Source organism: Zalophus californianus, chromosome 4 (genome assembly GCF_009762305.2).
Source record: "Zalophus californianus isolate mZalCal1 chromosome 4, mZalCal1.pri.v2, whole genome shotgun sequence".
Taxonomy (NCBI): Eukaryota; Metazoa; Chordata; class Mammalia; order Carnivora; family Otariidae; genus Zalophus; species Zalophus californianus.
The window spans coordinates 41,916,462-41,937,180 of record NC_045598.1 but is presented as its reverse complement, the minus strand read 5'-3'; the positions used below and the strand labels follow the sequence as shown (position 1 = coordinate 41,937,180).

At 36.9% G+C, this 20,719-nt stretch overlaps 1 protein-coding gene across 14 annotated transcripts in view; it reads left to right on the top strand.

Moving 5' to 3' along the window:
- Window positions 1–20,699, top strand: part of TUT4 (terminal uridylyl transferase 4) — a 127,140-nt gene extending 106,441 nt beyond the window's left edge. For 3 of the 14 annotated variants that reach the window (XM_027577090.2, XM_027577082.2, XM_027577000.2), the window contains 6 exons: window positions 4,060–4,175; window positions 5,092–5,315; window positions 6,032–6,132; window positions 8,931–9,378; window positions 14,070–14,228; window positions 15,699–16,335. In XM_027577090.2, coding sequence (XP_027432891.1) covers window positions 4,060–4,175; window positions 5,092–5,315; window positions 6,032–6,132; window positions 8,931–9,378; window positions 14,070–14,228; window positions 15,699–15,787 — 1,137 coding nt within the window. In that variant the 3' untranslated portion in view covers window positions 15,788–16,335. The other 11 variants (XM_027577007.2, XM_027577015.2, XM_027577002.2 and 8 more) reach the window with 11 other exon arrangements.
- The last annotated feature ends 20 nt before the right edge of the window (window positions 20,700–20,719 follow it).

Genomic DNA, 20,719 nt, shown 5'->3' with positions numbered 1-20,719 from the left:
CGACTAGTAGATATCAGTCTTTGGTCTTGAATATCGACCAAAAATCAGTTTGAGGCCTATCTGAAAGGGCCTATGAGTCTGCTAACCAATTTTTCACTACTTCTTTCTTTTTTAAAAGTCAATATATAGTATTCTATGGCTTGTTTATACTAGCTTAACTGTTCTTCTTTGATGGACATTTAGATTGTTTTTATTATATCAGTGTTACAACTGATATTGTAGAAAATATCCTTTAAAGTCTTTCATGCTTATACTTTCCATGGTAAAATATATTGTTTCAACACATATTTATTGAATTCCTTGTTTTTTTATTTGTTTTTTGTTTATTTTTAGATTTTATTTATTTGTCAGAGAGAGGAAGAGAGAGCGAGCACAAGCAGGGGGAGCAGCAGGCAGAGGGCGAAGCAGGCTCCTCACTGAGCAGAGAGCCCAATGTGGGGCTCGATCCCAGGACCTTGGGATCATGACCTGAGCTGAATGCAGACGCTTAACTGACTGAGCCACTTAGGCATCCCTGAATTCCTACTTTGTACTGATTTCTCTGCTATGTACCAACTAGGCTTGTAGGCATACAAAGTAGATGTGTTTCATTCCTACACTAATGAAAATGAAGACAAGTATATTTTCTATTTATTCATCTTTTTTGCTCACTCACATATTCCCTCTTCAACTATTCTTCTACATCATTAGATCCTCTACTATATTGACACTTATTCTCGCGTCTGTCAGCGATCTTCTGTCTTCATTTTTCTTCCCATTTAACTTAGATTTCCTGGTGTGCTCTCTGGCATATACTTTAAATTCCTTGGTACCATTGTCCTTCTCTTGCACCCTTATGTGTTCAGCCTTACATGAATTCACCTTAGCTACCATCTGTCTATGCTTTGGCAGCTAAGCACTATGAAAAATGGTCCTAAAGCTAGGTGGTTTATTTATATAATACAACTATAGTGTTTACCAGCCTAAATTAGACTTTCAGTAACATCTGACATTCTTAATACCTTTCTTTACTTACCTGTATATCCTATTTGATAAGAACTAATTCAGATTTTATTGTACTCAAAATTCAATACCTGTTGCACTTTGTGTCCCACTTTTCACTTCTGCCCTTCTCACTCTTAAGAGATTTTCCCTATGAGACAAAGATAGTATCAGATATTCCTTCAACTTTCTGTAAATCTATAAATCTGCCTGCATCTACAGATACATTTTCTTTATCAGAGACTAGTCCTTCATTTGCACTCTAGGTCTAATTCTTTACCTTGAATCTTCAATTTTTCATCTGTGAAAAACATTTTCAAAGATGAAATATATAAAATGTATGTGCAGATTAGCATTAACAGATGAACATTTTCTATTGATTTTAATGATAGGGAACACTAATTTTGAACCTCAGTTAAGTGAAATGTCTCTTCCAGAAAGAATTCCTTTCTTCTTGGGGCACCTGGGTGGGTCAGTCAGTTAAGTGTCTGCCTTTGGCTGGGGTCATGATCCCAGGGTCCTGGGATTGAGCCCCGCATTGGGCTCCCTGCTCATAGGGCAGTCTGCTTCTCCCTCTCCCTCTGCTGCTCCCCCTGCTTGTGCTCTCTTGCTCTCTCTGTCAAATAAATAAAATCTTAAAAAAAGAATTTCTTTCTTCTATTTAGTAACCTTTACATTACAAAAAAATTATACTCAATTATTAGTATATTTTGAAATTCTTCAATAAAAATTTAGTGTAAATTTGCTTTCTCTTATTATGTAAGTATTATACAGTATCTTCAATTTCGTCACAACCTAAAATATTTACTCTCTGGCCCTTTACAGGAAAAGTTTGCTGGCCCTCAGGTCTAGGCCACCTTAACTGGGATGATAGAATGGAGAAAAGTAGATTAAAGAGAAATTGAGGAAGAAAATGGATATAACGTGATTAATTAGAGGCGATGGGTGAAGGAGAACAAGTTGAGGATGATTCCTAGGTTGACAAAGGCTTTTGTTTTGTCTTGGCAGAAAATATGATGATGAGGATTTTAATTAGCTCTATTGGTTTCTTCAATAATAAATGTGAAGAATTACATCTTTCATCTTTTTTTAACAATACAGCTTTATTGTTATAACTTATATTGAATGAAATTCACAAATATACAGTGAGCAGTTCATTCACTGGTTTATAGTATATTCACAGGATTCTGCAGCCATCACCACAATCTAATTTAGAACATTTTGTTTCTTTCTGAAGGAAACCCCTGTGCCCATTAGCAGTCGTTCCGCATTCCTTCTCTCTCCCACTCTTCAAACCACTGATCTGTTTTTTGTTTCTGTAGGTTTGCCTATGTGGACATTTTATATAATGGAATCATAAAATATGTAGCCTTTTGTGATCAGCTGCTTTCATTTGGCCTAATGTTCTCAGGGTTTGTTCATGGTGTAGCATGTATCACCACTTCATTCCTTTTATGGTTGAACAATATTCCATTAAATGGAATATATCATATTTTATTTATCCATTCATCACCTTTGTTGGACATTTGAGTTTCTACTTTTTCATTCTTATGAGTAATGCTGCTGTGAATATTTGTGCACAAATTTTTTTTGGATGTGTTTTCATTTCTTTTGGGTATATACCTAACAGTAGAATTGCCGGTTCATTTTGACAAATTTATGTTTAACTTTCTGAGGTCCTGCCAAACTGTTCCATTTCATCTACATCCTTTCTCTCTCTTTTTTTTTAAGATTTTATTTATTTGAGAGAGAATGAGAGAAAGAGAGAGCACATGAGAGGGGGGAGGGTCAGAGGGAGAAGCAGACTCCCCGCCGAGCAGGGAGCCTGATGCGGGACTCGATCCAGGGACTCCAGGATCATGACCTGAGCAGAAGGTAGTCGCTTAACCAACTGAGCCACTCAGGCGCCCTACATCCTTTCTCTTTTTATGACAGCCATCCTAGTAGGTGTATCTCTTATACTTTTGTCTTTGACTTTAGATAGATTTGAAGAGTGCTAAGCAGACATGTTCTCTTGCCTTCCAGAGATGTAGGTACTGTTAGGACAAACTAGTCTTTGTGATAGTGCAAAACAAAACTGAGCTAAAGCTTAGAAGAATATGCTAGGTGGTAGGATAAAGGAAAAATGATCCTGGTACTTCTAAAACCTGGGAAAACGATTTACTTTGTATTGGTTCTCTACCTGCTCTTTAGCTGTACCCTGCTTTATATAATGTTATATGTTCTTGAAATGTTATATGCAAATCCAATCATATTTTAAATAAACCAGAGGATTGTTTTATTGGCAGAGAGCTCTTTTGTAAAGAGAATAATTCTTTTGTAGAAATAGCCTGGTAAGGCAGAAAGCATGAGATTTGTAGTCAGACCAACTTAGCGTTAAATCCTGCTTACTTAACCAGCTTTTTTTACTATGGGCAATTGACTCGAACTCTCTGAGCCTCTATTTCCTCATCTATAAATGAGGATGAAAATAGTATCTATTGAGTTACTATGCAAAGATGCCACAGATGAATGAAGAAATAATGTGGATGTAAAGTGGTTAGTACTGTTAGCAACCCCTGATATTGATAATGATGGTTCTTTTTTTTCCCCTTTATTTATTTGAGAGAGAGAGAAAGAGCAGGGGGAGGAGTGGAGGGAGAGGGAGAAGGAGAGAAGCAGACTGCCTGCTGTGTGCAGAGCCCAGCTGGAGTCTGGATCCCACGACCCCTGAGATCATGACCTAAGCTGAAATCAAGAGCTGGAACCTCAACCATCTGAGCCATCCAGGGGCCCCAGTGATGATAATTTTTTTTTTTAAGATTTTTAAAATTTATTTGACAGAGGGCGCACAAGCAGGGGGAACAGCAGAGGCAGAGAGAGAAGCCGGCTCCCCACTGATCAGATGGCCTGATGGCGGGGCTCGATCCCAGGACCCTGGGATTATGACCTGAGCCTAAGCCAGACGCTTAACCGACTGAGCCACCCAGGCACCCCATTTCCTTTTTTTAAAACCACTTTTACATCTTGGTCTTCTTTCTAGTTGGATTCCACAATCATAGTGTTTTTTTTCCTAGTAAAGGTTTATTTTCTCCCTAGGAGTACTTCTTTGATTCCCGAGTATTAACAGATGGAGAACTGGCTCCCAATGATCGATGTTGTCGTGTGTGTGGAAAAATAGGCCACTACATGAAAGACTGCCCTAAAAGGAGAAGGTTGGCAAATGATTATATATCAACATTACAGGGAAAATAAATGTGAGGCCAATTGTAGCTATAACTGTTCATACATGTTTAAGAAGGTTTAGGCTTTAAATTTGACATTAGGTAAAATGTATATTGGAGTGGAATTTTGTTAATAGACTGAGATTTTTTTGTGGCACACTGGTATCTCATTCATTTGTTCACTTATTCATTCAGTTTTTTTTTGTTTTTTTAATTGAAGAAGCATTTATTGACACCTACTCTACTGGGAACTGTGCCAGGAGCCAAGAAAAAAAATGACCAAGTCATGGGGTTCTTGCTGAGTACCTCATAGTCCTGCAAATCAGTAATTAAAATATAATTGAGGCATACCTATATATATATATATATATATATATATATAATATATACCTTGAGGAATATACATCGTCCACACCCCTCAAAATATATTTATGAAATAAACTTTATTGTATTTTATATAGTCTCTTTAATAGGCCAGGAAAATCCTTTTTTTTAGTTATTAAGCCTTGCCTAATATGAAGAGCTTAGAACTTTTCAGACAGATCTAACTCCTAGGTTCCATCAGTGCTATATACTGACTTAAATTTAGAGAAGACACTTGGTCTAAGCATCAGCTTCTCCCTCTGTAGAATGGAGATAATAAATACCAACCTCTAAGGATTGTTATAAGATTAAAATATTCAATGTTAAAATTTTTTTCTAATTTGATATTGTATTATAAAACTACTGGAATACCCAGTTTCTGCCATATGAGTAGGTGTACTCTAAATGTGAGTTCCCTTGCCTTAAAAAAAGTGCATGATACAATGGGCATGTTAATCCCTTTATTGTGAGACTTTTGTATAGTTTAGTTTGTTCTCTGATTCATTCAGTTTACAAGTCCCTAGCCCCACATTATTGGTATCAGCAGTTTACTGTTTAGACTAAAGAAGAAAGACAGTGAAGAAGAGAAGGATGGGAATGAAGAGGAGAAAGATTCCCGAGACCTTGTTGACCCCCGAGACCTCCACGACACTCGAGAGTTTAGAGACCCCAGAGACCTCAGATGCTTTATATGTGGAGATGCAGGACATGTACGAAGGGAGTGCCCAGAGGTCAAGCTGGCCCGTCAGAGGAATAGCAGTGTGGCAGGTAAATAGAAAAGGCCAAAAACAGTTTTTGGTAGAAATAAGGTCATTTGTGTTGATGTCATTCTAAGGGCTCTGATTACTCTCTATTCCAAACTTAGCAATATGATTTTGGACCTTATAATTTCTAGAAAATTTAGATAGTCTTTTATTTTGAACAGTACTCATGTTCATAATAGGTCTTAGTCTGTTGTATTCAGTAAACTCCCTTTAAGTATTCTTCGGATTTGAGTTACCTTCTTTATTCTTTCACTATCAAAAGATAATAAAAGTTAATTTTTTTTTTCTGGAAACATATACAGGAGAAATTATATCTCTTCCCATTCCTCTTATGTGAGAGGGAGATCTGTAATTTTAAGAATTAGAAACCCAAATGACAGTTTAATGAAAGAAAAATTAGAGTATTTTAGAAGTGATGATTTCCAGTTACTCAGATTCTTGTTGCAGAAGGTATTTTCTTAAATATGTCGTCTCCTTTAGAAAGGAGTAATTGTCTTTTTGTTCTTGTTTCTACCACCAGTATATTTTTTTAGTGATTTGCAAGATTGAGAAATAGCTTTAAAAAAATTAGTTGTTACAAGTCCTTCACAAACATAATAAAAAGTCCCAAGTTTATACAATCTCAGAGGGATTTGAGACTCTTTAACAGAGGAAGGGAGTTATTGATTGTCATTTCTCTGTTGTTTATCTATTGATTTTCTTTCTGATGTCTTCTCTTAGCAGCCCAGCTGGTCCGCAACCTTGTAAATGCCCAGCAGGTGGCTGGTTCAGCCCAGCAACAGGGTGATCAGTCCATAAGGACTAGACAGTCCTCAGAATGTGTAAGTACTCTGCCTGCAAATGGATTAGTTTTGGTAGAAAGATAGATTGGATTGATCTTTTAGACTGGCAAATATAGTCATCCAGATAACACAGTGCTTTGTAGAGGTGTTCCTGCTAGGCACATGAGATGGAATGAGCATTACCTTTGGAGTAGTGCAGATCTGGGTTTTTATCTGTGGGGAAGCTACTTAACTTCATTGAGCCTGCCTTCTTATTTGTAAAATAAGATAACTATCTAATGTATTTGTTGATTGGTTAAAATAAGGTAATTGAGGTTTCAGGCTTTCCCTAGTGGCAGATTATCAGCAACATTTATAAAAATAGACACAAAAATTGGAGATGTGTTAGGGGTTTAATATGTTAGGGCAATACATGCATGGCATTGAACTTGCTTGAAGCTTTTATGTGTCTTCTCATAGCTGATATGAATACCTAGTGACATACATCCTGTGAAAGAAGAGTATTAAATTGGATTTCAGATTCACAAGTTTCATATTAACTTTGCTGAGTTGCTCTTAATCTTTGTGTAAATCTGTATTCACTTTGCACTTCTTAAATTAATTAATTCAGTACTAATTGAATGCTTTCTTACTCTAAACCTGATACTGTGCTTTGGTGCTTCACACTTAGTCCTTCGGGTGGCCATGCGAAGTGGTAGGTATTAGTATGATCAAGTTTTACAAATTGGGAAGCTGAGAATAAGAGAAATTAAAAGATTCAAACCCAGGTCTAGGTAGCTTCAAAGCTGTTAACTATTAAACATGCTGAATTTGGTATGATCTGTGTTTTAGAAAAAATTCTTACAGCATTTGAAGATCAATATAGGGAGAGTCTTGGAACAACATTTAGGAGCCCACTAACCCCACCTGTAATATTTGTATACATACTATGGGCCTGACATCTTCATAAATGTTATATAACAATAATAATAGCTAACACTGTTGATTGCTGTATGCCATATATATCTTTTTTCCTGTTTCTTATAATAAAATATTGAAAAAGTAGAGAAAATAATAAACATCCATGTAGTACCACCATACTTTAACAGTTCTTAACATTGTGTTACCTTTATTAAAAAATTACCCATAGTCAATAATCCCTATGCATTCCTCTTGGATGCTGTTCCCATCTTAAAACCTTCCTACCATCCCTTCCTAGCTACTAAAATGTATCTACTGTCCTGAATTTGGTATTTATATTTTCCACATGTATTGCCTAGTTAATCTACACAAAAACCTATGAGATAGATTCTGCTTATTATTTATACATTACAGGTGAAGAAACTGAGATTTAAGTTTCTTACCTGAGCCCAGCACATACTTGGAAGTAGAACTTGAACCCTCAGGCCCTGTCTCCAAAACCTATGCTCTAACCACTTTCCTCTGCTGCTTCTAACTTTTACCCTTTGCTTTAGCACTCACTTTTCTCTTACCTGAGATTTGGGTCAGAGTCTGTCTAATGGACATTGTTGTTCTGATGCCTCACAAAGCACTTTAACCTCAACATGTCTAGAATTTAACATACTTCTCTCCAAATTCCTAGACTTGCTTCTTCTTGCTCCTGTGTTCTCCATCTCATTGAATGATCCTACTCTCTAGTTTCCAGAACTACTCCCTTTCCCTCAACCCCCACATCTAAATCAGTCACCAACTCCTGTTATTTCTACCTGTAAAAATAGCTCACTTCTGTTTGCTTCTCTGTCCCTATATTGTATTTCCCTCGCCTAGGTTACCATCATCTCAGGGCTAGCCTTTTAATCATTCTCATTAGTCTTTTTGCCCCCCTGCCCCCCCCAACCCCCGTGTTCTCTATTTCATTCCCATTAAGCCAGAATAATTTTTCTAAAATACAGATTGATCATGTTCCTGACCAGTTTGAAACCCTTCAGTGGTTTCCCGGTGCCCTCAGGATAAAGTCTTAACTACAAGGTCTATGGGACCCTTCATTATCTTGTCCCCTTTGGTTCTTCAGCCTCATATCTGCTATTCCCCTCTGCCCTTATACTCTAGTAATAATAAGCTGCTTTCAGAATCCAGTTACTCAAGTCAGGTGTTCATGAGCCTGTAGACCTTCAGTCATGTTGTTCCCTTTGCATGAAACACTCCTCCCCTTCCTTTGTCCCTTCCCTCTTTTATCAGACTGATTGCTGTTTACCCTTGTGTCTCAACTTAAAGGTCACTTCTCTGGGATGCTGTCCTTGATTTCCACTTTCATTCGTCTTATCTTTTTCTCCTCCCAAAGTACATTGAGGTATTCCTGCTCTGTCTGGGATTTCCTTATACACTATACATCATACATTCTTTATCAGAGTAATTGTTGTATTTGATTGTAATTGCTTATGTAATCTCTTCATCTGCTCTTTCTCCTTTCCCCCATAAACTTTAAGTTCCACAAGGGCATACATGTTAGTATTGTATTTTTAATACCTAGAACAATGCCCAGACATAACTGACACTCAGTAACTTGTTGAGGGACTGAATCAAAGTGGCTGTGAGATATTTAGATATAAGTGTCTAGTTACAGTTGGAATATGAGTTCTGCATGATGGGAATGACGTCTGGGCTCTTTCTTCTTTGGACAGTAAAAAGGTTTATAGGGTAATATATATGTCAGAGAGGGTTTGAGGGTCTCAGAGAAAATTTTATTTTCATGTAAAATGAGGCTCTTACTTCATAGAGTTGTGTTTATAATGTCCTAATAAAATAACTCCATAATTTTGTATTTAGATAATCTCTGCTTTTATAACATTAACATGTTTTTAAATTAATTTTAAAATGTTATCTTTTTCTCTTTGCAGTCTGATTCACCATCTTATTCTCCTCAGCCCCAGCCGTTTCCACAGAACTCTTCCCAATCAGCTGCCATTACTCAGTCTCCATCCCAGCCAGGATCCCAACCCAAACTTGGCCCACCTCAGCAGGGAGCCCAGCCCCCCCATCAGGTCCAGATGCCTGTGTATAACTTTCCCCAGTCACCACCAGCTCAGTATTCTCCCATGCACAATATGGGATTGTTGCCAATGCACCCTCTCCAGATCCCTGCCCCATCCTGGCCTATCCACGGTCCAGTGATCCACTCTGCACCAGGCAGTGCCCCCAGCAATATTGGCCTGAACGATCCCAGCATCATCTTTGCGCAGCCTGCTGCCAGACCTGTGGCGATCCCTAACTCCTCTCATGATGGACACTGGCCTCGTACTGTGGCTCCAAATTCCCTGGTGAACAATGGTACAGTGGGGAATTCGGGTAACCCTTCCTTTTCTTCTTTTGCATCTGTCTGTAGAAATGGGTGATTGGTATTATTGGTTGAACTTGGGGAAAGAAATATGAGGAAAATAATGGCAAGCAATATTTATGAGGGGCAGTATAGGATTAGATAAAGAGTATGGGCTGTGGATTCACACTGTCTGGATTTGAATCCTAGCCCTGCCATTTATTATGTGGCATTAGGCAGTTGCTCAGTCTTTTTGTGCATTGGTTTCATCCTTAAAATAGGGATATTAATAGCATCTAAGGCACAGGGATGTTGTGAATATTAAATGAGGTAATAAACATAAATGTTACTTTAAATTTTCACTGCAGTCCAGCTCGGTGTAGGGTATTATTAAAACTAATTTTATAGTTGAGGAAATTGCAGGGTTAAGTAACTTAATTATCACGCTTTCATAATTAATCATAGTAGATCGAAGATTTTAAACCAATTTCTTTCTTCAAAACCTGTGCTCTTTGCCCTAGACTCTTACTATCTCCCAGTAAGGAGCAATACTTTAAAAAGATATTAGTAACATTTTGTAGCATTAAAAAATTCTAGTTTTTTCCTGATTTATAGAAATACATTTTCATTTTAGAACATACAAATAATAAAATATAATACATATTCTCAATTCCTAGACATAACTCCCACGTAATATTTAGGTGTCTTATGATCCAGTCATTTAAAAAATATTTGCATAATTAAAATATTTGATAAACCATAAATCTTGTTTTATATCCAGCTTTTTAGTTGATAATTTTTTAAAAGATTATTTATTTTAGAGAGAGAGAAAGTGCACAAGTAGGAGGGGCTGAGGGAGAGGGAGAGAGAATCTCAAGCAGATCCACACTGAGCGTGGAGCCTGACATGGGGCTCGATCTCATGACTCTTAGATCACAACCTGAGCCAAAACCATGAGTCAGACGCCCAACCAGGTGCCCCAATAATATTTTTATTTTAAAAACTCCATTATTGAAAATTTGAAATGTATACAAAAGAGAGAGTAGAGTATGATGAACCTATCCCCCATTACCCAGCTTTTAACAGTTACCAGTATTTGCTGGTCCTTGGCTCCTTTACTACTTTTATTTTTTGTTTTTTTAAAGATTTATTTATTTATTTTAGGGGTTTAGAGGCAGAGGGAGAGGGAGAGAATCTCAAGCACACTCCCTGCTGAGCATAGAGCCTAACATGCGTCTTTATCCCACAACCTCAAGATCATGACCTGAGCCGAAGTCAGGAGTTGGATGCTTAACTGGCTGAGCCACTCAAGGCGACCCACTCCTTTTCCTCATTTAAAAAAAACTTTTGGGGGTGCCTGGGTGGCTCAGATGGTTAAGCGTCTGCCTTTGGCTCGGGTCATGATCACAGGGTCCTGGGATTGAGCCCCGCGTCAGGCTCCTTGCTCAGTGGGGAGCCTGCTTCTCTCTCTCCCTCTGCCATTCCCTCCACTTGTGCTCTCTGGCTCTATCTCTCTGTCAAATAAATAAATAAAATCTTTAAAAAAAAAAGCTTTTGGCTTTAGTATTTAATCAAATGTCAGGCATTGCATCAAATTTCTGTATAAATTTGTTTCTATTTCTTAAAAAAAAAAAAAACACACACACACATAAGACTGTTCCCATACCCAGTATCCTCTAATGCCCAGTCCTTGTTCATTTTTACCTATTTTTCTAAAATTATCTTTTTTTGAATCAGAATTCAAACAAAGCCCCATATGTTATATGCTCCCATATAAACTGTTTATTAAACTGTAGAACTCCTACATTCTAGTGTTGGCTGAATTTTATTTTTGTGACATTGTTTGAAATGTACCTCAATGCCCATATTTCCTGTAAATTGGTAGGTAGGTCCAGAGTCTGGATTAGATTCAGGTTATTTTTTTTAGTAAGAATTTTACTTTTTCGTTGGTGCTGTATGGTTCCTGTTCCCTTATTTCAAAAAGAACTTTCTGTTATCTTTTAGTGATCTAAGATTGATCAATGAGTTGGATATCCATTATAAAGTTCCTCATTAATTTTTATATAATAATTGTAGCTGTTGATAATTATTGCTGATAACCATTAGTTCATTAAGGGTTGTAAAATGATTTTCTATTCACTATTTGTGATTCTTCTATAAAGAACTTTTCCTTATTAACTACTTGATTATTTTGAAATATAGTATGTATAGGAAAAGTAGACTGAGCTTGACTCTTTTCCCTTTATCAATTTTCAAAAGAATTGTAGTACTTTTTGGGCACCTGGGTGGCTCAGTTGGTTAAGCGACTGCCTTCGGCTCAGGTCATGATCCTGGAGTCCCGGGATCGAGTCCTGCATCGGGCTCCCTGCTCAGCAGGGAGTCTGCTTCTCCCTCTGACCCTCTTCCCTCTCGTGCTATCTCTCATTCTCTCTCTCTCAAATAAATAAATAAAATCTTTAAAAAACAAAAAAGAATTTTAGTACTTTTTAAACAAAAATAGGCTATTGCTTTAGAGCACCATGATGGAGGAGGTATCTCTGAACTCTTCTGATTACAGATAATATATTGTGCTGAGCAGAAATGCCAGAATGTGGGAACTCATTTAGATTTCCAAGGTCAAAGGATATATGGCATACATGGCTATTCTAACCTGATCTCTGCTTCTGTCATTCAACAAATGTTTATTGTATATATGCCATGACATGTACCATGATCGTAAGTTACTGAGTTATATAACCATGAACACAGACCCAGTGTCTTGCCCTTTGCTATAGTGGCTCAGTTTTAGTCCTTCCTGTACCCACCACTAGTTGATCTCTTTCAGCCTTAATGAACTAATTAATATCCCACATACCATACTGTCTCTTATCCCTGTTTACTTAATTTGTTCATCTTAATGGAAAGTCCTCTCCCTTGTATCTCTCTTGCCTACTCTCACCTCCTTTTGCTTTGCTCCAAAACTTGGCTAACTCACCCCCCCATTTTTAAATTTAGCTCACTTTTTGCAGGATGCCCTTAACTCTTACTGATTCTGTCCTCCAGTTGTGTTAGCAATCCTTTCTCTCCTCGTTTGTATTACGAAAATATTTGTTTGTGAAAAATGGCCAAGGGAGAGTGGAATATATTCTAAGAAATACCCTTTTATGTCAAACATCATTTCTCAATTGATCTGGACCTCAATATGTATACCCAGTCTCATTTAAAGAAAAAAATATACCCTGTAGTATAGCTTCAGCTGTTAGTTGTAACTTGATTTTATGAACTTTCAGTGAACCAGCTGCTTTGTTTTTCTGTTTACCTCCTGAGAAAACTAGCTTGTTAAGAATGTGGCCAGGATGGGTTTTAAGTTTTCTTGCTGTGTACTCCTCCCTATCTGGTACCTCCTAATTTGCATTCCTACTAGGAAGTTTAGTGAATGAGGACAGTGTCTTTCAGATTATTTCCTGCCACATATGATCCTGAATGAGAAAAGCAACTAAAAATGATCCAGAGGATTTAGTAAATACTTTGAAAAGATGTAATTGGAAGGGCGCCTGGGTGGCTCAGTTGTAAAGCGTCTGCCTTCGGCTCAGGTCATGATCTCAGGGTCCTGGGATCAAGCCCGGCATCGGGCTCCCTGCTCGGTGGGAAGCCTGCCTCTCCCTCTCCTACTCCCCCTGCTTGTGCTCCTGCTCTCTCTCTCTCTCTCTCTCTCTCTCTCTGTCAAATCAATCAATCAATCTTAAAAAAAAAAGATGTACTTTGAAAGATGTACTTACAGATACATCTTTTTTTTTCAAATTTCCCATTTTTTTTATTATGTTAATCACCATACATTACATCATTAGTTTTTGATGTAGTGTTCCATGATTACAGATACATCTTAAAGGGAAGTAGATTGTGGGGTGGTTTGCCATAGAAAGAATAGCACTCATTTTTTTTGAGTTCCTACTTACATACCAGAACTTGTGTAAACCACATTACTTTTTATTATCTAATTTAATCCTCACAGTAGCCTTAGGTACATAATTGAATCTTAGTAATTTTTGAAACTGGGATTTGAATATCAACCTGGTTGGCTCCAAAGCCCAAGTTCTCAACCATTACACCAAGTGCTTTAGCTTCTAATAGAATCACCTTCGAGGCCGTGATATAGTTGTTTCTAAGATAGTTGGCATTGTCTTTAGGATAAAATATAAGTTCCTTAATGATGTACTATAGTTCTTTGAAATGTAAATCCTACCTTACCTGTCCAGACTTTTTCTTATCACTACCTACCTTATTCCTTTATCTGTATCGCTGATTGTTTGCAGCTTCCCAGACTTGCTGTGCTTTCCTGTTTCTGGCTGTTGAACCATGCTCTTCCTTCTGTCTAAAATGTGCCTTCTTTGCCCCATTTTGCCTAACTTGTTCCTTGTGCTTTAAAATTTAGTTTAGTTAATCATCTTAGAAAAACCATCTCTATCCTTGAATCAAATGTGTTAGCCCCTTCTTTAGAACACCTTCCACCTGTCTGTTATAGCAGTGACTACATATTATTGTATGTCGTCTTCTTGTATGTCTCTTTTATGAATAATTTGAGCACATTTACAGTGTTTGAGTCTTTAAAAAATTTGGTATCCTCTGCATTTAGCATTGTTCTTGTTCAGTGGTAGGTACTCAATAAATTTTTGTGGAATGAAGGAAATTTAAATGAACAAACTGATGTTTTAAAGTATGTCTTTCCTGTCTTGTTGAAATGCAGAGCCAGGCTTTCCAGGACTAAATCCTCCAATTCCTTGGGAACATGCACCACGTCCCCATTTCCCTCTTGTCCCAGCTTCGTGGCCTTATGGTTTGCATCAAAACTTCATGCATCAGGGAAATGCCAGATTTCAGCCCAACAAACCGTTCTATACTCAAGGTACCGTTGCTTACAAATTCATTAACCGGCTGGGTGGGTTTAGTTCTGGGACAAGGAAGCTATGTGAAGGCCAGGAACAAGGAGCAAAATTTTATGCATTCGATAAACATTTATTGAGAGAGCATACTGTGTGTCACACTGTGCTAGGTGCTTGTTGTTCAAGCAAGAATTAAGTAAAACCTGTATACCTAATGCACATTTTATTAGGAGAGCCAGACATGTAAAATAAACAAGGATAGGAGCTTAGAGGGAATCAGTTAATGTTATCCTAGCAGAGATATAATAGGAGATAGGGACACCAAGGATCAAGTCACACAAGGTTTTGACATTTGAACTAGATTGTGAAAGAGATACAGGATTTTTTTTCCCCTAGAGATTTTTTAGAGATTACAGGTGAAGAGAGTTCTTAGCTGAGGGAATAATATATGCAAAGTCAATGATATTTGTCTGGCATAATGAGAAAAAAGGAGAAAATAATAGGGCTAGAGTATAAAGTAAATGGGAAAGATGTGTAGGTGATGAGGTTAAAGAAGGTAGGCTGAGACCATATTATGAAGAAGTTTTTGGGACTAGTTTAGTAAATAGTGGGGATCTAATAGAAGTTTTTGAATTGAGTAGTGACATAGCCAAATTCGTTTTGTTGAACTAAGACTTGAATGACATTAGAATTCATTATATTTTGTTGGTGCTGATGTACCAATAATGGCTTTGATCTAAGTAATGAATATTACAAACTAAGGAATACTTGGAGCATTTTATCTAGCCTGCTTGCCTCAAAGGTATTTTAGTTCTAATAGGGAAAGTCTGAGTCTGGCCCTCAGCTCTTAGTTAACCTAGGAATTAAAAAACTAGAGTCAAAGTTATTACACTTAAACTAGGAGTTCAAGAAATTAAAGAAAGGCACTCAGTAAATGTGACTGAATGAAATAACTTTAAGGGGAAATCCCTGGTACAGATTTCAGACTTGATTCCATTTAAGCGTTCCTAAATTCTCCCATGTACTGCTGGGACATCCCTGTACTATAGAGTGGCAGAACATTGAGTATGGTGGGCTTATTCTTCTGAGTAAAGAACTGGGGTTGAGGAAAGTTACTTTTGGTCATACAAACCCTTTTAGGGCTCGGTGGGGTTGTGGGCGGAGTCAGAAGCTCTTCCCTGGTGAACTTGTTCCCCTTGTTTCCTCCCCTTCACTTCTCTTCTCTTTCACACACCCACATTTCCCTTCTGTCCTCCTCCTTCCCCTGCTAAATGTGTTTGACATGCTTTATCTCCTCTTTACTATATAAATAGAAAAAAAGAACTAGCTACAAGTTAAATTCTAAGGGTTGTCAGATAAATAGGCACAAGCCTTTCAGTTTCCTGTCTGTGTTGTGTCCAACAGACAGATGTGCCACCCGTCGGTGTAGAGAGCGTTGTCCCCACCCACCAAGAGGAAACGTGTCGGAGTAATGCGAGTCCATTTTCTTTCAGCTGGTCTACCGATGCACAGCAACCAGCCAATCCTGCTGTCTCAAGGGTATCCGTACCTCAATGTCAGTTACATTCAGCAGAAAAAGTGACATTTAATGGAAAGCAAAACAAATCAGGTCCTGATTTAAAATTTTAACACGTTTAGATAGCTTATTTAAATTCTAAGACTGTTTTTAAAGACTGTATTATTTGTATATAAATATGAACTATAGTTTTTACTAGTATCACCAAATTGAGTGATACAAATTTCATCTATTTTATTACCCTATTTTTAAGGGAATTTTATGTTTTGTTTAATCTTGATGAATTGTATAAAGAGAGAATTTAAAAATTACATTCTTTATTTTCTATTAGCTGTATTCATACTTTGGTTGCTTCAGACTTTATATATATTGTTCTTAAGAATTAGGAAAAACTTTCATGTGTTTTAAATTTGTCACTTCTATTCTTTACAGAACCTTGTAGTGCCAAAAACTTTTTAAAAGGTAAAAAAAAAAAATAAAACTACAACGTCAAGATTCAGAATTTTTTTCTTTTACATTCTTGTATATTGAAAATACTCAAACTTGAACAGAACGTTGTTTTTGTCTGTATTTGAAGTAATTCTATTTTAAGTTAATAAATCTTTTTGACAAGAGTCAAATTTGGTTAATTCATATGGTTGTTAGATCATGGAAATATAATGTAACAATTAGGACATTTGTTTTACTCTCCATGAATAGAGTGTTCTTTTTTTTTTTTTTTTAAGATTTTATTTATTTATTTGGCAGAGAGCGAGAGAGGGAACACAAACAGGGGGAATGGGAGAGGGAGAAGCAGGCTTCTTGCCGAGCAGGGAGCCCGATGCGGAGCTTGATCCCAGAATCCCAGGATCATGACCTGAGCCAAAGGCAGACGCTCAACCAACTGAGCCACCCAGGTGCCCCTCCATGAATAGAGTATTCTAAATTACAGACTTAGTTTTAGAGATCAAGGATCTTGTTTTTGTCTTTTATTTTACTGGATCTTCACAATACCCAGTGAAGTTGACAGAAACATATGCTATCGCCATTCTATCATTGAGAAAACTGAGGTGCAAAACAATAAAGTGAAATCCAAGGTAGCACACTTTTATGTTGGAAAGAGAAACAGATCTTTCAAAGGAGAGTTTTTAAACGCTGAGACTGATACTGGCAATTAGAGTGGCGGGAAGATATTAATTTACTGAGGTACCAGTATATGCCAGGCTATCCATTTTGAATTTTTTTACTACCCAGAATGCACACTTGCCAGGATGGTTTTTTACCAATAATCACTGATTATAGTTGAAATTAAAACTTGTGTTGTTGGTGGTATTTTGGTACATTGAGGTTGAGGTCATTTTGTCTAAAATCCCCAGTTATTTGCCAGGGATTTTGGACTAAATGATCCTATAGATTTGGAAATCTGCAGAGTAAGTAAATACAAATGTATTTTAAGGACAGTGTATTATCTTTGTTCTGCTTTCTCAGATATGCATTACTTAAATAGGAGACTACCTGGGCTTTTGCCATATTTTCCAGCTTGGAAGATGCTTGAAATCTATTGCGGGAGGTTGAGGGCTTTCCTGCCATATTTGCAGTCCTGAAAAGGTATTTATTAAATGTTAAGATCAGGTGTATTTACTGTTAGTTTTTCATATTAAAACTTCATTATTTCTCAGAATCCTACTAAATGATGGAGTTCACTCATTTGTTTTGTTAATGAGATAGCTGGCCCACTATATTTTCGTGTTAAAATATAGGCATACCTCGGAAGTCTTGCAGGTTAGGTCCTAGATCACTGCAATAAAGTGAGTCAAACACCTATTTTGATTTTCCCAGTGCATACTGAATTCATGTTTATACTGTAGTTGATTAAGTGTGCAAGAATGTACATCTTAATTAAAACATTACTTTTATTGCTAAAAAGCTAACCATCAGCTGAGCTTCAGTGAGTTGTAGTCTTTTTGCTGTGGAGGGTCTTGATGTAGATGAGTGCTGACTGATTAGGGTGGTGGTTGCTGAAGGTTGGGGTGGTTGTGGCAATTTCTTAAAATAAGACACTGAAGTTTGCCACATTGACTTTTCCTTTCACTTGAACACTTAGGGCCATTATAGGGTCATAAAGTAGCCTAATTTCAGTATTGTGTCTCAGGGAATAGGGAAGTCCAAGGAGAGGGAGACAGGGGAATGGCCAGTCAGTAGAGCAATCAGAACACACACATTTATTAAGTTTGCTGTCTTACATGGGCATGGTTTGTGGCCCCCCAAACCACGGCATGGATCACCGTGACAAATATAAAGTTTGAAATACTGCGAGAATTATCAAAATGTGATAGAGACACAAAGTTGTCAAATGCCATTAGACAAAAGGTACCCATATACTTGCTCGATGCAGGGTTGCCATAAACCTTCAATTTATTAAAAAAAACAAACCAAAACTCATTATCTGTGAAGGTGCAATAAAGTGAAGTGCAGGAGAACAAGGAATCCTGGTATGACTTTGAGCATTCAGGATTTTTTTTTTTTAAGTTAAGTGTTCATATATTTAGTCTTAGAGAACAGATGATGAGGTGTACAGGATGTTCATTTTACTCTTTTGTCTATATTTGAAATTTTTATTGGAAAAAAACCTCCAACAAGAGACTGCCCCCAGCTCAGCCTTACTTTCTAAAGGAAGGCATTTTACCACCTGGCAAAAGGTACTTTTGGGGCAAAAGTAACCTAGGTTTTAATTATATGACAGTGTTCTACATAGTAACTTACAGCATCTCACTTGTCCCTCCTTCAGCAATTACCTGTGCTCAATAAATGGCAAAACTGTACCAAGTGGAAAAACAGAATACTGTTAGTCTGTAATTTATACAGTAGTATCTCAGTTTTAGAAGTTTGCAAATTTCTCATAGAAGTTGTAAACTTAAAAGTTTTTGATTGTGAATTCATATTCATTGTAGTGATTGAAGTGCCCAAATTATCAATTTTAGAGTATACACACCACACTTAAGATCATATTGTTTTGAAATGTTTTGTATAATGTTTAATGACATGGAGAGATTAATATTTTCATTGTCATTAAAGATTATTCAAAAGTATGAATATTAATGTACCATTGGGACATTTCTGCTTTTTTCCTCCTATATAAAAAATATGTAAAGTGATGGGATAAAGCTATTTTTGTGTATATAACTCTAGTATGGTGAATTTATATATTTATATTCATATATGGGATTATTAGGTTAAAGGATAAAAGTTCTAAGGTTCTTGCTATATATTATTAAATTGCCCTCCAGGAAAGTGGTCCCAACAAACAATATATAAAATGTGTTGGTAAGCTTATAAAATAGCTTTAAAGTCCAAACAATTCATTTTTTCCCCTTGTAAAGGATAATTTAAATGTGTTTAAGAAAGGAACATTACATTAAAGAACAAAGTATAAAAACCACCCAAAAGTCCATCAACCAGAAATAAATACTATTAAGAGCTGATGAACTTCATTCATTCTACTTCTTTTTTTTTATTTAAGTAATCTTTACACCCAACATGGGATTCAAACTCATGACTGAGATCAAGAGCCATATGCTCTTCCAACTGAGCCAGCCAGGCGTCTCTCTCCACCCCCAGCTATCTTTCTCAAACATACACATACATATAAAGAGTTTTACAAAAGTGGGCTCATATTCTGTATTTACTAAATATAGCAAATTAATTGTACTTGGATCTAACAAAAAAAATGTGAAAGAAACGCTCAACTTTAAAAAAAGTTTTTTCTATGGTAGTTCTAAAAGATTCCTCTTAAAATTAAGGACAATTACAGTAAACATTAAAGAGGCTAGAGTTATTTTTTCCTAGTTCTCATGTATGTTTTAATTAGAAACCATGTATGACTCCTGTTATGAAAAATGAAAGCACACTTAACAGGTCCTCTACTTCTTGGTTATATAATTTCTTACATAGACAATGTTCACATATAAGTTGAGCCCTAAAATTATTTCCCGTTATTTAGTCTTTAAAATGTTTGGTACCACTCCTTTTACTGCTTTTTTCGAAGTCCTTAATTTGATTTCTTGTTGGATGAGCTTCATTATTAGGCAGTTTTTCCCCAAGCGAATAGAATGCCTATTCTCTTTACATTTTAAACAGCTTTGCCTAGGTGTGAAATTCCCATCACTATTTTCCGCAGACCTCTAGAGCCTTTTGCTTCATTATGAAGTTTGCTATGAGACCAGCCTGATTTCCCCCCCCCATTATATAGGACTTGATTTCTCTTAGATGTCCCTATAATCCTTAATGTCAAATTCATTAGGATATTTGACTGCTCTTTATTATTTCAAGAAAATTTTCTTGTATCTGGACATTTAATGTACCCAATTCATCAGGAATGTGAATTATGCATATGTAGGATTTCAATTGTTTTATTACTTTTGTAGCTTTTAAGTTTATTTTCCATTTTTATTTCCTCCAGCCTATTTTCTCTATGCTTTATTTTATACTCTATAAGGCTTTTATTTTTCAAATCATTTTCTACTAAGCTTATTTCCCATCTCTTACCTTTTAATACCATCTTTGAACTTGTATACTTTGCCTTTTTTTTTTTTTAAGATTTTTATTTATTTGACAGAGAGAACATAACTGGGGAGCGGTAGAGGGAGAAGCAGGCTTCCCGCCTAGTAGAGAGCCCAATGTGGGGCTCGATGTTAGGACCCTGGGATCATGACCTGAGCTGAAGGCAGACGCTTAACAACTGAGCCACCCAGGCGCCCCTGATCATTCTTTTCTGACTAATGCTTATTGAACCTTAGGTCATACATAGGTGAATCTATATAATGGAAATAACAGAAAGGGGCTAGGGGAATGAGCTTTAAATGTAAAAGTTGGGTTGTTGGGGCGCCTGGGTGGCTCAGTCAGTTAAGCGTCTGCCTTTGGCTCAGGTCGTGATCCCAGGGTCTTGGGATCAAGTCCTACATCTGGCTCTCTGCTCAGCGGGGAGTCTGCTTCTCCCACTCCCTTTCATCTCTCTCTCTT